The following is a 22548-nucleotide window of genomic DNA, read 5'->3' on the forward strand; positions in this document are numbered from 1 at the left end:
TGTAGTGATAGGCCCAAAACTGCACACAGCATTCGAGGTGCAACTTCACCAGTGCTGAGCACAGGGGCACAATCACCTCCCTACTCCTGCTGGCCACGCTATTGCTGATACAGGCCAGGATGCTGTTGGCCGCCTTGGCCATCTGGGCACACTGCTGGCTCATGTTCAGCCAGCTGTTGACCAGCACCTCCAGGTCCTTTTCCGCCAGGCAGCTTTCCAACCACTCATCCCCAAGCCTGTAGCACTGCATGGGGTTGTTGTGACCCAAGTACAAGACCTGGCACTTGGCCTTGTTGAACCTCTTACAATTGGCTTAGGCCCATTGATCCATCCTGTCCAGGTCCCTCTGCAGAGCCTTCCTACCCTCGAGCAGATCAACACCCCCACCCAATTTAGTGTCATCTGCAAACTTACTAAGGGTGCAGTCGTCCGTGTCATGGATAAAGACATTAAACAGAACTGGCCTCAGTACTGAGCCCTGGGGAACACCACTTGTGACCAGTCGCCAACTGGATTGAACTCCACTCACAACCATGCTGGGCCTGACCATCCAGCCTGGTTTTTTACCCAATGAAGAGTACACCCGTCCAAGCCATGAGCAGCCAGTTTCTCCAGGAGAATGCTGTGGGAAACGGTGTCAAAGGCTTTACTAAAGTCCAGGTAAACAACATTCACAACATTTTCCTCATCCCCCAAGTGGTTCACTTTGTCATAGAAGGAGATCAGGTTAATCAAGCAAGACCAGCCTTTGATAAACACATGTTGACTGGGCCTGATCACCTGGTTGTCCTTACCTTAATAAGTAATCCTTGTAATCATTGATAATACAAATAGACACACAGTTAATCTCTTCCTCAACCTGTATTGTCTATTTATTCATTTATAATTCTTCCTTCTACTCCTCTCCCTCAAAATCCAATCTACCTTGTAGACTTGGTCATTGAAAGGAAGGAAGTCAACAACTCGGAGAAGAGGAGAAACATGGCATGCTGCCTATGAATACAGGGTAAAACCACTCAACTATTAATTCTTGCGCAGGAAAAGGCACATGGTAAATGTACCTATAGACAGTCTAAATAACTCTTATTGTCAAGTACCCTTGTACTGTATCTCTTTGTAAAAGGATGTGAGCATGATTATCATAAATACCTACATTGTCAATGCCTTAGGGTAGAGAAAATGAGTCACACCTTGAATGACTGATAGTAAAGGAGAGAAATGTGTTAACAATTTTTTTTAATACAGCAAACAATTGTTCTAAGATAAAATAGCATGGTCCTTACAGCATCTAACAAAGAGTAATAGTTTTATTTCCATGTTAATTCTGATTTGTTTCTCAAATCACTTATGAAAATGGGGTAAGTGAATAACTTGATTAAGGTGGAATCTAAGAAAAAATGAAGTTCAGGCTATGTAAATTGTTAAAGTGAAGAGATGTTGAGGGAGAAGGAATGTATATCTATCTGACACACTAACTCCTAGTTCCCACCTACTTTTCAAGTGTCCTTAATTAGGTCAGCTTTTTTTACAGCAATATATAAAAAGAGTCAGGGAAGAGTTTAGAAAGGATTAAGCTACTAGAGGTGTGAGGTGAGGAGTGTTATCTACTCTCTGTTTACCACTGGGGCTCTGACAAGCTGTTTGGTTAACACTGGCAACACATGTTTTTCTTTATAGGCACACTTGGCTTTCCCCAGTATTAATTTCTTCTTACTTTCACTTGTACATGTATCACTTCTTGTACAGCTTTTGTTTTGGATTAATCAATGTGCTTGTTTGTTGTACAAACTCTTCAGTCATTCCTTGACATACACATATTTCATAGTGATGTAAAACAATATGACATTTCCATGTTGTTCAACAAACAAAATTTATGCACACATTCCAAGGGATGGTAGAAGGCAGCACTGTGGAATTATGACATGTTTCTCCATCCACAAAATGAATTCAGCATAGAAATTCCTAATTAAATTTTTTCCAAGATTTTCTGCAGGTAATACTGCAGAAGATTTATCTCCATGTACCTCTCTTCTTTGGTGTAAAAGAAAATGAGCTATCAAATATAAGAGTTATTTACATATCTGTTAAATCTGAAACAACTCAGACATAACTCTTCATGCATGCTAGAGGTGAGAATTACAGTTCAAGATGATAATATTTCAAGGTTCAGCTTGTTAACAGTACATTCAATGATGCATAAAACAATCTAGTTATGCAGATGTTTATAATTTCCAACAATTTCCTGAGGAGCTCGATAAAGAATCAGAAACTTAGTTTCTCACTTGGCTCTCATTTGAAGACATTTGAAATCTTTCCTTTGAAGACATGATTATTCCTTCTCTCATTCTTTCATTATTACCTATGAGGCTTTAAAGATAGAAAAAATGTACGTGATTTCTATCTAAGACTGTTTCACTGATAAAGAATTTTAAAAATACCATTTAAAATTTCTCTAGAATTTCTCATGAAAAAATGAAAAGCTAGGTGGAATTTCTGTGTCTGAACTTTCACAGCAGTTTCCTTTGAGCTCATGATGGAAGTTGTGTATTTTCTTCATTATCATAAATACTATTAATCGATGACTTCTCTTTCTGTGGCCATGTCTTTAATTTGCCACATGATGGCCTCATTTGTTCAGACAGTGGCTAAATTAATCTGCATTTTCTTTCAGAAATTTCTTTTTCTTTTCTTCGTCATGTCTATCTTGTTCAACTCAATATATGCAGAGTTCTGTCTAACCCAAAGAACAATTTTCTTATGAGCTTTTGGTTACTGTCCAGGATCCCTACTCTTCTTTCTGCCCAAGGGAATAGTATCGATCTAGTCCTGACAGCATTGCTACCATGTCTACTAGTCAGAGCTCTTAAGACCCAGACTAAGAGAGTAACCACTGACTGCTCTTCCCAGCTGGTGCTACGTCAAGCAGTCCTACTGGAGGCGATCAATGATGGTAGATAATGTTTATCTTAGCATTTAAATCAAAGGCCTTTCATTTATTTCTTCCTAATTTAATCTTATTTGTCACAAAATATATTACGATAAAGAAGGAAGTTAAAGAGCCTTCCCATGTACTAAAAATATTTCTGACTATTACAAGAGCAAAGAGGTTTTCATTTAGTCTGAGTAATTTGATTCCAGATATAGTGTTTGAGTGCCATTTTCCTGAGTGAATTACTTCTTTAAGAGATATTACTTTCAACACCACTATCATTCTACATTGAATAATTTTTAAAGAACAGGTATAGAAATTTACAAAATAGGATATTAAAATGCTACAGTTATATTAAAGTGAGACTTTTCACCTGCAAGACATCAGGCATTTTACCACCAACATCAGTATTTTATACTAGATGAATTTAGTATTTCCTGCTAATAGAAGATAAAAGCCGGACACAATTGCTTGATTTTGCAGCTGTGCACAGGAAATTCAATGTTTGGTTCAATTTAATATATGACAGACTTTAAAACAGATGTACAATGCACTGTTATATCACCTAAATTAAAACAATAATCTTAAAAGATTTTTATTATATAATTGATAAAACTGGCTGCAATCAGGATAGATATGGTTTATCACTCTACACTGAGGAAAAAACTGTTTCTAGGACCAGATTTCTTCAAAGAAGAAATGTCTGGTGAGTATGTTCACGAGTATCATCAAAAAAAACTGTTCTGAGTATATGCTCTGATCCAAAAAAAATTTACTATAACTACACAACTAAAACTTTCAGCTCCCAGCTGTAGAGGAAATGTGCATCAGTTCAGCCAGTAAATAGTTTGGGGCTTGAGACACAAAACCAGAGTTGACATTTCTGAGAAGCCCCACGGAGCACCAATTCAGCCTCCTCTGGCTGTCCCTCATCCAGCTGTAGCAGATAATGTGTGTTTAGTTGCCTGTGCATTTGAGCACTGGCCGTGATCATGATTCTTGTACTATCACCTACAAACATCAGAATAGCAGCTGCAGTCTACCTGTCTGGGACCTCCAATCTGTCTCCCTCTTGTGGATAGAGTAAACCCCTTTTTCAGGTCTTTGCCTCGAGATTCCCATATCATGTCCAAAAGCAAAGCATCAGAATATTCATGCAAATAAAAGGAACTTCTGTCTCAGATTAAAGCAACAAAAGTTTTGGACTGTTGTTTTCAACCACAGCTTTTGTTTCTAAATACTCAGAGAATATTGCAAATGTTAAGCTTCAGGATACCCACATACGGGTAAGAAATATTACACCTGGTTCAGGAGGAATCATTTCAACACCCTCAAGGGTTCTTACCTACTGACTTCGGTTTCAGAGATGATAAATAACTGACAAACTGGCCAATTACTTGGATTCCAGCTTATGGATTGAGGTTACACATCTTAAGCATCTGAACAAAATATTTTTCCATTTACCATTACACAGAGTAGGTCATTAAATCTGTCATCTTAAAAAGTCTGTATTAGGGATTTCACATATTAAATGGATACTTGAACATTGTAATATCAATATTTTCTCAGATTACATGTTTTCTATGTTTATAGAGCCAGCTAAATTACGCTATTTGGACACAGCAAATTCCTTAGCGTTACCTTATTATCTTAATTGCACTTCACATAGAAAATCCATTTTATGTTGCGCAGTTGTTCTTCAGCTGTAGCTATCTGAAAACTGATGTGGCCTTTTGTTTCTAAGTTTTATAATGAGGAAGGATCGAATGAGCTGGTGGGCAATTCATTTCAATATGTTCCAGATTTCCAGGTTTATAAGATTCCTTAAATTATAATAAAACATATATCTAGAATTTTCATGCCAGAGCACAGCTGACTTTTAAAATAATTCTCCATAACACAGCAATGAACTTGTCACTGTGAGTGACCATGTATGTCCATGCACATTACTCTTCTCAGTTGTATCCGGTAACAGAACAAGAAGCGATAGGTCAAATTCTGTCTGAACGTCAGAAAAAGATTTATTATTGTGAAGGTGGTTCAACACTGAGAGGCTGTGGAGTCTATATTTAGATATTCAAAACTAGACTAGACATGGCCCCGAGCAACCGGTTCTACTTAACCTTCCCTGAGCTAGGTTTTGGACTAGATAATCTCCAGAGTTGCCTGCCAACCTCAACCAATCTGTGATTCTGTGCAGGAAAAATCATGGTCAACTGTGTAGATCCAACCCATTAAACAGATCCGCTCCATACAGTGGCTTCCAGTCTGTCAAAACCATTCAATATATCACAAGCTGTATTAAGTAGATAGTCTTAAAAATAATGCTTGAAAATCTCTTTCTGAACATTTGTGCAAGGAGTCAGAGTATCTTGCACCTCAAAGGTGATTGGAATATGACAAAAGAAATGTTTTAGAAATACTTTGTGACCTCTGCTTTCTTCCCCAGTTTTGGCTGACAGCTTGAGTCAAGGAACCAGCCTTGGGTTGTGTCTCCCCAAGAAGAAAGAGGGGGATTTTGTCACTTTTGCCATCACTTCCAACAACATTGTTTTGACAGCACGACATCAAGCCATGCCTTTGCTCAGTGAAAGCCAAGGATTGGCAGACCTTTGGGTTAGGAGTTGCGGATAGTTGTTTACAGGATGGCCATAGAAAGCTGAGAAGTGGATGCTCAAGTACTGCCATGGTTGCTTCTCTCTCCTCTTCTGCCTCTCCTGATGAGAAAGGGGGCTGAAGCAGCTCTTCCCTTCCCCTCTGCCACCTCCTCCTGCCACTGCATTGCTGTAAGGCCCTCAAAGGCCACTCCAAGAACTCTTAATGAAAGGAAAATACTGAATTCCTCAAAGTTCCTGAGAGCGCTCACGTGACCAAACCTCATTCTGTTCAAAATTTTTTTGTTTTAGTAGTTTTTTAATAGGCTTTCCACCCCTTCTCAATAACACTATCAAACTCTGAAAAGACAATGCTGATTTTCCAGATATAAACACAACCATCCATAAAACTCTGAGGTGAGCTAATACAAGAGATAAAATATAGCCTAGTTTAAATCCTATTACAAAACTTATATGCATCACCTCTTACCTATTATAAAAGTAGGGCTAAAGAGTCTTTATGGGCATTTATCATTAAGGAAAGTATACGATTTTCTGCAAATGAACCCATCTTCTGGGCACAAGATATCCAAAAGGCACCATGACAAATCCCATTCAGTGTGATCACAGATTACTGACCAGTGATAACAGGAGCCTCTTCCCTTGAACGTCTTATGGTGGGTTCATGGCCCAGCGTGATGGTCTGCTCCAGGAAACAGTGTTTTTTCAAACATCGTGATTGCTTGTGAACATTACAAGGAATGATTAAAATATGAACAAAGACACTTCCTTTGAGAGGAATTAAGAGCAGAGTTCTCAGAGGTTTTCAAGAGTGGCAATGATAAAATAGGCTCTTCAAAGTGATTCATTGCTGAGCACTCCATTTATGGAGGCAGAGTGTATACATAGTACTTTGCAGACCTAGCTGTCTCTGAGGGCACTGCAAAAGGCTGGCATGCACCAGGTTTTGAAAGTTCTTCCTCATTAGAGTTTTATGTAAACTGAGCAAAGTCCAACCTCACTGCTCTGTCCTAACCAACCTAGTCTTACTGACTGCTGAATAACCTTCCAGAGCAGATGAAAACAGATTAAGATCAACATCCTGGTAAGTATTTTGCCTGAGACAGATTATCAATGTTCGATAACAAGTATTACAAACAAAGCAAAAATATCCAGTGAAATTTCATTCTACTTTAAAATACATTTTACTGTTTATTTTGTACTAATTAAACTGCAGAAATTTGCATGCTTTGACCCAGCGTATTAGAGGAGGACCCACCACTGGGGGTCCTGCCTAAAAACTGAAGAGAAGCTGGTTTCAAACAGCACATCGGAATACAGGTTTTCAGATTATTAGCTTTGCATTCTCTGAGTTAAATATTACAGGCGGTTTTTCCTGAGGTACTTCATTTCTCAAACAGATTAAAATGCACTCTGAAGATGAAACAAAGTCTTACAGAAATGGAAAGGATGCTAGTGTTGCTGTATCATATCAGGATTACAGATCTGAAGGCACATGGTAAGTATAGCAGTTGATTTCAAAATATTCCCTTGAAAGGTTGGACCAGATGATCTTTGGAGGTCTCTTCAAACCTGGGCTGTCTGTGATTCTGTTCTATTAACATTTCACCCTTAACTGCGCAGGCTTAATTTTTACTGGTAAACAATACAAGACTAATCACAGTTTCCCTTGTTTGGAAAAGTCTTTGATATCCATTATTCTCTTCAGAAAATATAGACGAACACAGATATAAAAATGTATCAATATCTACATCTAAATATGGATAAATACATCTAAGTACAGATAAATTGTTAACAGGTGGATCCAGTTGAACCTACCAGATCAGGAGAAGCCTGCCTGAGGAGCAGAAAGCTTTGCTTGTACCTTGATGCTATGACTGAGAATTTCTACTGGGGTTATTGGAAATTTGGCTGCTTTACTTGTTCTTTTGCAAAAAAATAATGACAACTGTGTCTATCCTGTTTTGTTACAGAACTGATACAAAATACTGAGAGAATTGAAGTCGGAGTAGTTAAAGGACAGCTAAGTTATGTGCTTCTCCAAGTTCTCTGAAAGTAGTGTCACTTTTTTACTGGAATAGAGGGCTGATTTGGGTCAGATCATAGAATCATAGAACAGTTTGGGCTGGAAGGGGCCTTTAGAGGTCATCTAGTTCAACCCACCTGCAATAAGCAGATGTCCTGCACACTCTCCTCTCTACTCCATTCCTGTTTCAAAAAAAGAAACAGATCACACTGGAATATAGATTCCACGATTTAAAAAACTGCATAATATTGTAATGCACTGTTTCCTATGTTATGCAGTAAAAGACGCCTAATCCCCACATACCTTATGGAGGAGGGCTTAGACAGTTTGAGTGGGACTTCCAGGCACCAGAGCCTGCCCTGTGTGCATGGTAGAAATGGAAACAGTGGCTAGTCTCAGGTAGGATTGATCAGAGTTTATTAAATTGTTGGCTGGCAGAGTGCTTCATGTCCTTTAAAATAACTTGTGCTGATGACAGCAGGAGAAAGACTAATATTTGATCTGACACTGAACTTTTTGGAGCTGAGAGAAGTCCCGTTGCAAAACAGTGGAAAGAGTTTGACATTTTACCTACATCTTTAAAACATGCCTGATGGGCTCAGCTTTAACTGGAGAGTACAGGGTATTTGGGGGGAAAACTAAATGTATTCAGTTGTCAACCTTCCCGTGTCTTCTCTCTGGAGGTTTATAGGTTAAGGACACTTATGAAGCTCATCTTTTTCATGCTAAAAAGGAGATACTTAATTCTGATTTAGACAAAAAGTCTTAAAACATTAACAAATTGTCCTCAATTTGTCCACGGAGGGAGGTATGGTAATTTATCGTTGCAGTGTTCATCAACTTGCAGCGTCTGACATGTCAGAATAAAGCTCAGTGCTATCCCTGCTCATTTTACTGCACCAAAAAGCTGTGAAAATGAAAGGTAAAAATAAAGTATCTCAGGTTTTCACTTCGAATTTGTTAAAAAAACGCACCCACCTCTAAAAACCCTATTTCCCTCTGCAAATGAGGTGGATTTTAATAACATTCTCAGGGCTTGGCATATTTCGGAAGAAGAGAAATGAATACAAAATTTTATGGTGTTTTAGAGTATCCAGTGAAAGTCTGATGCACTACTGATTGAACAAGATGCCTATTTTTATTGAAAATTACACTGCCCATTTGACCGAGGATGTTGCTTTCCAGTCTTTGCTGGGAGTGCCCAAGCTAGAGAAATACAGTTTAATCCCAACCTGGAAACTGTGAGCAGAACAGTTTGGTTTGTCTCTGTCTAGGCAAAGACTGATTATTGTCCTTTTCAATCTAAAACTGGTACAGCTCATGACGGCAATGTGATGAATACAGGGTTAGTACTGAAAAACCCCAACCCCAGACCCCAAGGTCTTCGCTGCAATAGAGTCAGCTAAAGTGTAGTGCTTTAACTAATATTTTTAAGTGGAGACCTTGAATGTGAACCTTTCAATTTTTCAAGTGGAAGCAAAACTCCTACATCATTTTAACACAGTCTGGTTGACACAGATCATCTTCCAGCCCCGTAAGCCCCATTAATAACTCATAGGGTATCTTGTGTCGGGACAAGGCACTGCCCTGCAAATTCTCGATGATTTTTCTGAAATTCTACCTGTTCGTTTATTCTTTCTAGTACAAGCCTTCTGACCATCACAAAGTACTGCATTCCTTCACCACCAAGTTTGTCCCATTTTTTCCTCTTTGCAGTCCACTTCCCATTGTAACAGACTAGTTTCTTCCAAGTTCAGTTCTGTAGGTTGAATCTTACTATTAGAGGGACAGGTCTGCCCAATTGCAGTCTAATAATCCGAAATCAAAGTACTTGGATATGAGAGGTCTTTGACGGACAATTGGCAATATTGTTAGATAGCCTACCCACCAAGTTTGCCAATAGCTATCATGAGGCCCTAGCCTAGGCAGCTTTAATCATCAAAGAACTTCCCGCCCTCTTCTTGAATAAAACAATGTGGAGTGTAAATAGGAGGACAGTAGCAAAGTCTGCAAGAGGACTTCTGCTACGTTATCAAAATCCCATTGTAGATTTAGCCACAGCCATTCTTAATACTTTTTCATAGGAGCTGTAATTTTGAATGAGTCTTACTTAGGTAGCTTGTAACCTACAGCTAGACTGTACTGGGTTTTTTCCCAAATAGACTCCCTCTTAACACAGTATCAAACCAGAAGTCTTCTTGAAAGTATTTTTGACAGTGTTGAGAGAAATGCACTGAGATTACATTGAAAGTTCTTATTTTACATTCCTATATCTCCTCCTTGCATCTGAACACAATTAAGAGATAGTAGTTGCATTAATAATGCCCTAGGCTTGCTTTATCTTTTAAATGCTCTTCCTACTTAAAATACAGTCGTAATTTTTTAGCAGTGGGAACAAGAAGAAAGCTGAGAAACTGAATATGGTCAGCCCGTTTACAGTGGTAAGTTTCTTTATATTTGCATGTTTAGCAGTCCCAGTCTACCCTAAAATCTATTATTTATACATATCCACTCATGTTGCAGAGTGTACTAGAGGCACTTCGCTGTTTATGGTATAGAGTACTCGGACATCCGCAATGGGAAGGGAAAATGTAGGAGAGGAGAAAGGAAAGAAAAGGCAGACAGGAGATGCAGTAAACCAGCTTAAACTCTGTCAATGCTAGAGATATTTACTGTCACAGCTACGTCCAACAGATGTTGACATGGGTCTATTAACAGAAGGTGGGGGGAGGAGGGTGTAACACGGACCTGAGATGTGTTTGGAGACACAGAAAGAAAGAAAAGGAAAATCCCCAGCATAAGGGTAACTTATGCCAGAAAATTTATCTCCCATGCTAGCTGCACTTTCATAAGCACCTGGCATAGTTGCCTAATGGAATACTCTTCAAAAGGCATTGTCAGAAACAAGGAAATCTTAGCTTCCATTTTCAAGTTTTTCTTTTGCAATTGATTCTAACTTAGCAGTACCATACTAATTACTGCTCAGTCTTTTCTCAGCCTCTCTCCCACCCAAACCCATAGCCAGAGAACAACAAATAGGAGAGAGTCACAACAGATTTTACAATACAATTGCATTCATTTTTAAACAGGTGATTTGGAAGCACACAGTTATAATTTTCTTCTTTTATATGCAGGCCACAATATTTTTGCATTTTACATAGTTAGAGCAATCACAGAAAAAGGGGACCTCAGGAGATCATCTAGCCCAAAGTCCTTCTCAAAGTCAGGCTAAACAACAAAGTTAGAGCAGCTTGCTCAGAGCCTTGTCCAGGCAAGTTCGGAAAATCTCCAGCAGCTGCAGTTGCACAGCTTCTCTAGGAACTTGTTCCAGGGCTTGACTCAATCATCTGAAGAAGTTTTCATAACATACCATAAGAATTTCTCTTATTACATCTTTCCTTACCTGGCCTCTTGAGGACTTCAAATGAAACTTCACATAGCTATTTGAAGTATCTTAGAAAGCAAATGACAAGGCAACTTCTGTACTAGTTCAATCTCATTGGTCACTGTATTAAGATTTAACAGAGTAATTCAAGTTCCTGATAAACAGGTAGCAGACTCAGGATTTATTCAGGTTTAAGTCAAGTCTGTGACTAACAGGATCTGAGGTAGCTTCAGGAAAAAATTTTTTCTTTCGTAAGTGAAGAGATTTCACAAGTCTCCCAAATACCTATGGAAAACTAATGCCCCTTTACCACCTGAAGGACAATTCCAGCATTGAAACAAAACTCCTTCCTGCAGAGGAAGCAAGAGAAAACCATGACTGAGCAATATAGGAGCAATGACAACTAGCATCACACTGTCCACACTCTCAGTGCTAGCCCTGCATTCAGCAGAGCTCCTGTCTTTCTCCCCATTTTCTGAAAACCTGTGGGAAACTAGCCGTAAATGTTCACACGTAGGAGAAAAGAAAAACACGTATTGGTAATTCCTGCTTCCCCACACAGAGGACCCTTAAGAAGCCCTTAACTGCTCTGACTCACCTGAAAGACCAAGTCAGCTCCATTCAAGTAACAGCCACAGCAAAAACCATTTCCTTCAAAAGATCACCCAGCTGAAGGTGCATGCCATGGACCCCACACACACACCACAGAGCATAGCTTCCTTCATTCAACGGGTTATTTCACACCTTTCAGACCATCACTACAGGCTGAGAGAGGAAAGCCCATTGGTCCTCTCTTCTTGGTTTTGTTGCCCCAGGAAACTGTACCCCCAGACTGGTCTGAGCACTCTCACCCATTTTCCAGCAGCAGGGCCAGACATGTCACTCACAAGCCGGTGTCTCCCAGGAGAACCCCAGGCTGGCACACGGACACAGGTGCCTCCTGAGAGCCACAGGATGCTGAACCTGTCCACTCCATGATGCATCTGCAAATACATTTTTACTCAAGGACTCATGCTCGCTAACATGCAATGAGAAAGACATTTTTACTCCTTTTTTTTCCTTCATTTGGAGGATGGTGTCATAAACAACCTGCTCTGACCTAACCATTCCTATGCACTACCCTTCCAGGGCATGAGAGGTGTTCACCATCACCCCTACAAAGAGGATATGGTATCCTACAGCCTGTTTAGACATCCCTGTGGTGACATGATAACCCATGGCTCTTGCCCCCATGCAGGTCCAGTAACTGAATTTAAGAATCTTTTTTACTTCAGCAAGCTGACTAAGACCCTCTATTGTATTCTCTACAATAGAATGCATGATGAAACTCTTACTCTCCTTAGTACAAAAACATATTTAGCTTTCTTATGACCTTTGTCTTGTGAGAATTATTATTAATGTTAAAATAGGAACAGTAGACATCACTTTTACACAGCTTTAAATATATTTGCCTTGAAACTGCTTACGGAAGTAAAAACACCCACTAGTCCAAAGTGTAGACCTAAGATGCTACAAAAGTAGAGAAATTATTATAGATATTATATGATTAGATTTTATTTTTTAAATTTCCTTTATAGTGGTAAATTTAAATTCCAATTAGACATAGTTAAATTGAATGTAAAATTTGTTTAAACATACGTTTTCAATGTTTTATTATTATTCATATTTTATGAAAGCCATTATTATATTCTAAAAATAATTGTTAAGAAGCTACTGTTTAATGTTACGATTTTACCATTTTATGTATTAAAATTTCCTTATTTTACTTTTTACTGCCTCCTTCTGCACTGTTAACACTGTGCTGTCCCTCAGATGCATTTGCTGCAATTAGAGACACTTTTAGCACAGTTCTGCTTCTGCTTTCAGTTTCGATACTCCGACTGGTGGGATAAACTCCTCATGGTGCTGGGCACTACCATGGCAATACTCCATGGAGCAGGTCTCCCGCTTATGATGATCGTCTTTGGTGACATGACAGATAGCTTTATTACTTCAGAAAATATTTCTTATCTAGGTAAGAACTGTTGTAGCTCCTAGTTGGTGTTGTTGAAATACGGCTTTTATGCAACAAAAAATGAGTTGTATTTGGAAAATATAAGGGGTAGAATAGCAGCTCCCCTCAAGAAGTTGATTCCCAGTGAAGCAGTTTGCTCCAATTCTGTGGGCCAGATGTGTCACTGGCCCACTCACTGCTGCGAGAAGTGACAGGGAACTAATTTCATCAGTTCTGTATTTCTTCCAACCAGTCTCCTGGGTTGTTACAAACAGTTCACTGATTAACTGCTATGCCAGGTCTAAAGGAAACATTTTAAAGTGTTACAATTTTGGTTAAGGAATTAAATAAATTGATTAATTGGAAATGGTAAAAGAAACAGAGAGAGAAAACATGTCATGCTATGCGTTGAAATCACAAGCAGTTCTTGAACAAAACTAAATATGTTGATCTTTGAGTTCCCTTCCAAACTCGTTTCTATGATTGTATGGTAAGTATGCAAACGAAAATATGTAACAAAGCCTCAGTTCTAAAAAAAAAAAAAAAAAAAAGCATCTGAAATAAATATATAACCCAGCACAAAAATTATTAAGTATTTCAGTATTTACTAGCTGCTGTATATTTTAGAAAGATATTGAAATTGTCCCAAAGACTATGATTGTAAGTCCACTTACTTGAACAAGACAACTTTCAGATAAATATAAGGATGAGATTATCAGAAAAACTGCTTTTCTGCTGCTAAGTTTGAATATATAAACTATCACACTTTGAAGAGATGCACCCGAGAGTCCCTTTTGTCCAAACATCAAATTTGTCCTTGTCTTCTAAAGCAGTGGGACCCTTGCTCACTTTATGTGAATGTGGAATTTCCTAAACTTCTCCAAAGACCTCCAAGCTACTGCCCACAACTTCTCCAACACCACTTTGTTCCTTGACAGATGTAGACATGGTACAGAGGGCAAAGAGCTGAACACTATATTCATATAGTTGCATGGTTCAGCCAAACGTTCTTCATTAAAGAGCATTATGTTTATTTTAATCACCTAACTCACCTGTCAAGCATTGATTTCAAAAGGAGTTAACCACTTCCTCTGAATATTTGGACAAGAATGACTTACTGGTGCACAGAGGTATAAAGATACTCCTCAAAGCACCCTAAAAAGAATCAAACAATTAACCAAGTGTTGCCACCTCTATCTCATCATTTGATTTCTACTAAGCAGTATTTGCACCAGAAAATTAATCTAGGTTTAAGTCAAGTGTAAATGCAAAGTGCAGTATCCAATTCTGATCACTTCTTACTGCAGAGCCAAACCAGAACAAGACACATTTATTCTGAAATTAAAGTGTCAAAATGCACATTCCAGAATTGCTCATTCCTGTTTAGCTTCACATGTAGATGAATCCTTACACACTTTAACCTCTGGCAACAAGAATTAATTACATAGAAACATGTCCCCTGGACAACTGGAAGGAAGCACCTAATACCATATTCATTCATTTTCTGAACTTCATTTATTTATGAACCTACATTTATAAAGTACACTAGAGTGCTATTAAATAAAGTGGGTTTTACAGCTCCAGTGTGTTGTTTTATAAATATCCATAAAGTCAACACGCATTCCAGAGAAAATACTGTGTTTCGAATATGGAATTCAGGTGAGTGATTGTACGGTAGCTGAATTTAACTAGTTTTTTAAATGTTTATTATATGGCAGGTAGTATGTTCACTTCTGGCTTCAGAAAATGCTTTGTAATGTGTTGCATAGCTCCAGTTCCCTTAAACACAAGGAGGGGCTCAGTAGGGTGCTAGGTAGCTGGCTGCTTTTAATCTTCATTTGGCATAGTTGGGATAGAAGTTTACAGAAGGACATTATTTTCATGTGATTAAATAAAAAGAATTAACTAGCTTTTCTCTAATTTTCTCGCTAGCAAATTTTTCTTTACTGAACCATACATCAGCAAATTTTTCTACAGAATTTTTTTCTTATGCTCTGTTGGGGAAGCTGGAGGAAGAAATGACCAGGTAATAAGACAGTTTTCATTCACTTCATGGCTCTTCTTTTCTTGTAATAGAGATCTCAAGCAATTGTCCTCTAAAAATTATTCTAATATTTAGCCCAAGATTAATCTCATAAATTTTTCATGGAACTGAACAAATTCAGGTTTTGCTACATCTTCAGGCTAACGTCATTGTGTGAGTTATGGACACCTTGCATTTTCCCACTCTAATTCCAATCTGTGCCAGGCAGCTCCTGCACACCTACAGCCTTTATGCCAGAAGCTCAGAGGGAGGGTTATTCCTCCTCTTCTTGTCTGTCAGAGTACCTTCTCCTCCTCCCATGCCAGTTCTCATGCATTCCCCTCATCATGTGCTCCTACTCTTGCTCTTCCTCCTTGCCCACATCTATCGCTCCTCATCCTCCCATTGCACTCTCCAGCTCCCATTTTGCCACCAGCCCTGCCTGCGTGGCAAGCTGGCTTCTCTGCTTCCTGCCACAACTTCCCTCTTCATCCATTTTCCTTTTCTCTGCTGCTTGCCTTCCTCTCTTGGTAGGCAATCATCCAATGCATGGATGGCTGTCACCCCTCTGGTTCTGCAGGAGGTCCTGGGAGTGGGGTCTCTCACAGCTGAAGGAGAGCTGTGCCAGCTCTGCAAGAACTTCTGCGGAGACTACCCATCATCCCCTTTCTGGCTTTCTTGTCTTCATTAAAACCACAAAGGTTTTCACTGATGCCTAACAAATTCCCTACAATATTGGAACTGATCCTCTGTAAAGCCCCCAAATTACTTTGTTTTATCCATAATTAAATCACACCATATCCATCAGCAAAGTCAACTAACTTGCATCTCTAAACCTAACTACTTGCATCTCCGTACCACATATTTTCTATTAGTTTATGAATTTTTTAAAAGACAGTACCTAGGAGACCCTAGTAGCTGTATGAAAACTGTGGATACTGTTTTCACAGAACTCCATCAGCTAGTGAAGTGTGGATCCAGTTTTATGAAAGAAAATGAAATTAAGTTTCTTGTAACTCAGAGAACCTACTCCCTTTCTTCCTCCCCTGTGCATCCTCTCAAAGCGAAAAGCTCTTAGGCAAGCCGTTTATTCACTCTGTGTTCTTACTGCACAGGATCACACATTAAAAATTCATTGATAGCAAATGAAATTCTGAAAGACATCCCTTAAAGACAAACACCTGGTACTCTACTAGAAATAAACCAAAACGAGGTGATTATGAAGTCATGCATGATGGTGTTCTCATTAAATTTCCAGGTTTTCAGGTTTTGTTTAGTCTTTGCCACTACAAACACAGAGGAATATCCACCTAAATGTCACCTTTGTATGATCGCCATTGGGAAGGTAAAACAAGTACCCTTTGGTACCCTTCTAGAAGGACAAAGAACAGACAGTGAAATTGAGAGACACCACATTTAAAACTGATAAAAGAAATACTCTTTATATAATGCTCAACAAATCTGCAGAGCTCATAACTAAAAAATACTAATTAGGCCAAGAACTTATTATGGGTTTTTCACATTTTCTGATTGGATAAAATTGAAACAGAGACTGAGATGAAACAGTTGGTCCAGCTGAACTCTCCCACTGACAAGCTGATTCATGTCAGTCTAAAAATGTTTTCTCATGGTCTTCTAAGGTGTTAAGCATCAGATATTTTCAGAGACGGGCTGTGGGAACATGTGGTGTCAGTGACTGAGCAAGTTCCAGGTTTATGGTTGGAGAGGGGTTCCTTTGTCTCTCTCTTTCTACCTATATCCTATCTCTTCTCTTTGCCCTTCCCAGGTTCTCCTTCTGTTTCCACTTTTTTTTTAAGCCCTAGCTCCTCTTTCTTCATGCTCTTTCTGAAATGGAGAGAAAACCCCACTTTTTTTGTTCAGCCTCAGAGAAGGGTGTTTGTGTTATAAGGAAGCTGGGATGGTCTGTTCCTTCAAGGGAGTATGATGTCACAGATGGCAAATTCTACTCTTGTTGGACAAACCCCGCTGTGTAGGACAAGAATTAGGAATTATTGATATGAAAACTATGTGGGTCAATTCTGGAACTGGAATCTAAACATGAATGTTGGGTATATTTGTCATGCAAAAATCTCACAAAATCACAGCTATACCTTTCTTAACAGTTGCCATAGAACAAATAATTCACGATATGTCATGTATTTTTATTTTCCAATTAATTGTTACTAATGATATCATAAAATAACTATAATTAATAGGGATTTTGAACCAAAGTTACATTCATGCCATTGTGTTTTGACATAAACTAAATGTTTGAACAAATACATAAATTCTGCTTTCTCCCTAGCTGTGCTGCTTTTTGTAGTTTTTTTGTTATGCTGGCAGTGATTTGTTGATGAACACATTCAGCTACTCATTTAATTTTAAGTTATTCATTAATGTACTAATATTTTTCAGTTTAAATACAAAATATTTTGTTTAACCACAATCACAAATAAAATATCTTTGGCATTCATTTGTAACAAAAGTAATTAGAATAGATTTCCTTATTGCTTTTCCTTTTTTTTGTGTGTGTGTAGCCTTATTTTTTGCATCTAGACATTAATTTGTTTATTTTTCCTTAGGAATGTACACAATTTTTAAAACCAAACTAACATTTCTCAAAGACGACTAAACAAAACAGTTAAATGATGATAGCATGCAGACAACTCAAATTCAATGTTTCTGTCTTTAATTCATTAAATGAAAGTGGATGTCCTGAAACCCAACTTACTTTTGCTTTTATATCACTTAAGCATTTTTAACATCCCTGTCTTAATTTTCAGTCATTGTGGGAAGTGTTTCTAAGCGTAAATGTGTCATTCTAAGCTTGTTTTTTTTTTTTTAATCTATGTCTTCATGGATTTTGAGACATTACTTTTTAAATTAATTTTTTTGTTTTTACTTTGTGGAAGTTGTATAATAAGTTTGCAAAAGATAGCAACTGAAATGTGATTCTGAAAGAAGTTAAAAATATTCATTATAGTGAAGAGAGAGGAATGGCAGCTAACCTTCTTTGGAGTAGAATTAATTCTGTTTCCAATCTTTTTGTTTCCTTTCAGATATGCATATTATTATTCTGGAATAGGAGCTGGTGTTCTTTTTGCTGCCTACGTTCAAGTTGCATTTTGGATGCTGGCTGCTGGCCGGCAAATAAAAAGAATCAGACAAGAATTTTTTCATGCCATAATGAGACAGGAGATTGGATGGTTTGATGTAAATGATGTAGGCGAACTTAACACTAGACTTGTAGAGTAAGTATTAAATATCAGTTAATTGCCAGCTGAGTATTAATTCTAAGTATTGAAGATCTGTTGTAATACTTCCCTCAGAGCAATGTTATTTTATCTTATTAAGCTACTCTGTAAGCTATGCTATTAGTTATATGGATCCTGAGACGTGTATGGATCATTTCAATGAAGCCTGAGGAACAGAGATGTTGGATAATGCTTCTCCATGCCCTGTGGCTGCAAACTTGTAGCTATGTTGACTTGCAGGTGTTAGAAATGTGATGGAGCACTGACAAAGTGTACTGCATCCAAAGAGTTCATTTCTGTCTTTTGACGCTTTCTGACTTGTTTGGATACAATTTGTTTTTTCCAGCGACATCTCCAAGATTAATGAAGGAATAGGGGAAAAAATGGCAATGTTCTTTCAGGCAGTGGCTACCTTTTTCACTGGATTTATAGTTGGTTTTACAAAAGGCTGGAAATTAACACTTGTGATCCTGGCGCTCAGCCCTGTTCTGGGATTCTCATCAGCTCTCTGGGCAAAGGTAGGCAAAAAGTGTGAGTTTTCAATAAGCTGCCAAGATCTATCTTCTATAATCCCATTCGGCACCTGTAGGACTTAAAAATGCAATCTGGCTCTTAGTGAATTTAGACCTTGCCCACACACAGGAAGGTGTGAATAGGTGCATGATAACACTGGTACAGCTGAAGAAGGGCAGTGCCTCCACCATGGCCTCAGCTATATGGCTGCAAAGTTTACTTAAGTATAACATACCCTCATATGAAAGGGTAAATAAGCAGGACCTCTGCCTTCTTCACTGGATTCCATGACAAATACGCCAAAATAATGCAGTACTGTCAGTGAAAATAAATAAATAAATACAGAAATGAATTAAAATGGCACAGCTGCAGTCATTGTGGGTAACTGACAGTAAGTTCTGGCATTGAACTTGCAGTGAATCAGGTTTCTCATGATAAGTCCTGTCTGTGGGCTCTGATCCCAAGGCAAGGAGGGCTTTACCCCCAGGGACAGCACAAGGTCATGGGCAGACTCAGACGGGCAGCCAGCACACCGTGAACTCTGCTCCAGACCATCCCTTTGCCATTTGCTCAACTCCCAGTAACTTACTGAAAACAGCACACCACAAGTGGATGCAGACTACTGGGAGAGAGAAACAGAATTTACCTGCAGAAATACAATTGCTTTTGGCCAGGAATTTCATCAGGACATCGAGTACCAACTGGCTACTGAGTTTCAGTGTCAGTGGCTAGCCTTGCTTTTTCAGCTAAAATGAAAAACCCAATCCTGTTTAATACGTGCAGTCCCTAATACTTCATAGCATGTGAGTACTCTGCTACGACTTCACCTGCAGCCTGCTGTGTGTTGGGAGCACGGATGTTCCCATGCTTGTCAGGCGACTAATTGTCCTGACGCAAACCAGAACTGCCTGACAGCGGTGATGCAAGTATTTATCAGTATTTCTTAGTCAGCTCTCATGGCTTTCCAAATTGATGAAAGAATAGAAGAATTGAAAATCCAACCTAATTTTTTGTCAGCATATAACACGTATTTTTCTTGTTGATATGTTTCATGCAATGCAAGCATTGTCATGATGCCCTTCATAAAATTTCTGCCTTGGAAGTCAAATGTGGATTATTTTACAAATCTTTATAATAAAACAAAGTAGATAGGAAATTTGGTACAATGATTTAAGAATTCTTAGACATCAGAACAACATAAGGTCATTTTGGTTTTGTTTGAACTGGAGAGCAAAAATATTTTGCTTCTATACAGATAATTTCCGCATTCACTAACAAGGAGCTAACTGCGTATGCAAGAGCAGGAGCTGTTGCAGAGGAAGTTCTGGCAGCAATTCGAACTGTGGTAGCATTTGGAGGACAGAGAAAAGAAATCGAAAGGTAAGAATAAACTTTCCATACACTTTTTTTTTTATATAACAGTGACTAAAGAGATTTTGAATTTTTTATAACTTTGCTGGTGATTTTTCTTCTTTTCTCTACTTTTTTATTAGCTTCAAAAAGCATCACAAAATGTGCAGAGATGCATTCCCCTTCCCAAAGAGAATATGGTCCTATAGACCTCATAAACCGGTGAGAGTTGTAGGCAAAAAAGACAGGCATGTGGCAAAAAAAAGACAAGTATAACACGAAGGTTACAAACCAAGGCCATGCAGATGCACTTATTTGTGTTACTATGGAACATTATTCTTGCCATCTTTTTGATCTTTTAGCTAAAGATAACCAGCATGACCACAAATACTGGCAGGATTTCTTCAGACTCAAAGTTCAATAACCATTGTGTCATCCACAGAAAACATGCACCATCCCCTGACCTTTTTCTGCCTTTATGCTCCAACTGCTGCTCAGGTGCTGGGTATCTACACCTCACTTCCCAGTGCACCCCAGCACCTTTCTTTAGTTCCCCAGTGCTGTTCATCACTGCCATACTTCTCATCACCTCCTTTTCCTACTCACCCTTAAAGCACTGCTTGGTAGCCGCTTCCTGCAATGACTGTACTAAACGTGATGTAGGTCTTTCCTCACGACCCAGAAGTGGGAAGAACTTCCCGTGACACTGGGACCAGGTCCTGCTGTTGCAGGAAGCAACTGTATCTTCTAATTCCCTAATAAGCGTAAAAGCTCCATCCTAAAACCAGGTAGGCTTTTTAAAACTGCTGCTGCAGGGAAGTTATTCTACTGCTAGACACTCTGAAGACGGGACATTTCCTTCCAACAAAGTGTGTGCATAGTTCCAATGTATCAGCTCGTTACTGGACCAGCACTGAACATTTGCTTCAGCAGTTCTTTCTTACTTTCCTGTAAATAGAAATATATCATAGACTCTCTCAGGTGGCATTTTGCTAGGACAACTAAATGAAATTCTTCTAGTTTTCTCGTACATTATAGGCTTGCCTCTTCACTGGTCATCTTTTATTTTACATAATTATGGTTCACCTACTTCTCTTATTGCTACACTTTAACATCATGTATCTAATTCTGTAAGACATTTTGATATTCTTTTGTCCTGGTCCTCTCACTGGTCCTCTGAACTGATCGTCTCAGTTTTTTACCATCAGGAAGTGTCATTATCCTGAGTGTTGTTTACATGCCCAAGTCACTAAAATAGATAAAAACAATAAATCCCAAGACTGACAGAAGAATTCATGTTGGCAACTCCCTTGGGTAATATAACTTCCCACTGTACACTGCTGTCTTGCTTCAAACAGTTCCTTACCTTACTGTTATTTCATTACTTCACAACTATTGTTTAATTAATAATTTATCCAATGGCTTCAGGATAGATTTGCATTTGATGCCATTAATGAAGTCTTGGTGGATTAGTTTTACTGTGTCTTGCCTCTCTAGAAAAGACAGTATTAAAGAAAAGTAATTGGGTTAATCCTTTGCTTTCATAGCCCATGACACATTTCATTTCTTGTAATTTTGTATGGTTTTATTTTATTTCCTTTTATTTCTGATTTTATGATTTTCTTCAGGATTTTTTTGCAAGATTTACGTGCTGTTTTTGTCAGGCTACAAGCTTGTCATTTCTCACGTTACTATTTCTTTTGTAATACTTCAGTCCTGTGGTTCTATTCATAATTTGAAAATAATCACTAAAAGTCTTTACTGTTGGACTGCTGTTATGTTTGCCAGTTTATTCAATACTCTGGAATAAAGAGCCCATGATCACCATGAAAGGTACATTCCTTCCCCACTGCTTTCCCTTTCAGGTCAGATGTCCTTTCATTTGTTCGGTGACTATTTAAAAAAGAAACTTCTCAGCTGTCACTTCCCAGAGTACATGGGTCACACAGCTATTGCTGGCATTTGATTCTTTAGTCTGTATTTAGGATGTGTCTCTCACAGTAACACACTTCTGACTGAATTGGTCTCTCTGTCCATGTCCAAATCCTATCTAGACTATCAGATACAAGCACCATCCCAGTAAGACCTTTTACATTCATCACTAAAGTGATTTTGACATAAATTGATTCCATTTTCTCCTTATCACCATTTCTCCATTCTTTGCGATGTATTCCAACACTTATGCAACAGTTATCCCTTCCTTGTTACCTTTATTTCTGATCCAATACCACTATTGTCTTTCTCCTGTTAATGATTCTTCTACTCTTTTAACATTGCTGTGCTTTCATTAATCCTCCTATATATCAGAACTGGTTTTAGAACTTATATGACTCTCTCCCATCTTTTACACTTTATTCCTTCAGAAAGTTTATCCTCAATCCTAGATGCCTACTATACGCTACTCAGATGAAGTCTGCACATTAAAAAGATACATCTTTCAGCCAGTTCTTTCATGGCTAG

General features: G+C 38.5%; 1 protein-coding gene across 1 annotated transcript in view; it reads left to right on the forward strand.

Annotated features, from left to right (window-relative positions):
• Positions 1-4858: 4858 nt before the first annotated feature.
• LOC104344634 (ATP-dependent translocase ABCB1) overlaps positions 4859-22548 on the forward strand; it is a 50138-nt gene continuing 32448 nt past the window's right edge. The window contains exons 1-9 of the mRNA XM_086467322.1: positions 4859-4964; positions 5379-5545; positions 6945-7042; positions 9957-10011; positions 12822-12969; positions 14911-14974; positions 18031-18222; positions 18572-18743; positions 19994-20118. Coding sequence (XP_086323448.1) covers positions 4859-4964; positions 5379-5545; positions 6945-7042; positions 9957-10011; positions 12822-12969; positions 14911-14974; positions 18031-18222; positions 18572-18743; positions 19994-20118 — 1127 coding nt within the window. The remainder of the gene's footprint in view (positions 4965-5378; positions 5546-6944; positions 7043-9956; positions 10012-12821; positions 12970-14910; positions 14975-18030; positions 18223-18571; positions 18744-19993; positions 20119-22548) is intronic.

This window comes from Leptosomus discolor, chromosome 6 (genome assembly GCF_034619465.1).
Source record: "Leptosomus discolor isolate bLepDis1 chromosome 6, bLepDis1.hap2, whole genome shotgun sequence".
Taxonomy (NCBI): Eukaryota; Metazoa; Chordata; class Aves; order Leptosomiformes; family Leptosomidae; genus Leptosomus; species Leptosomus discolor.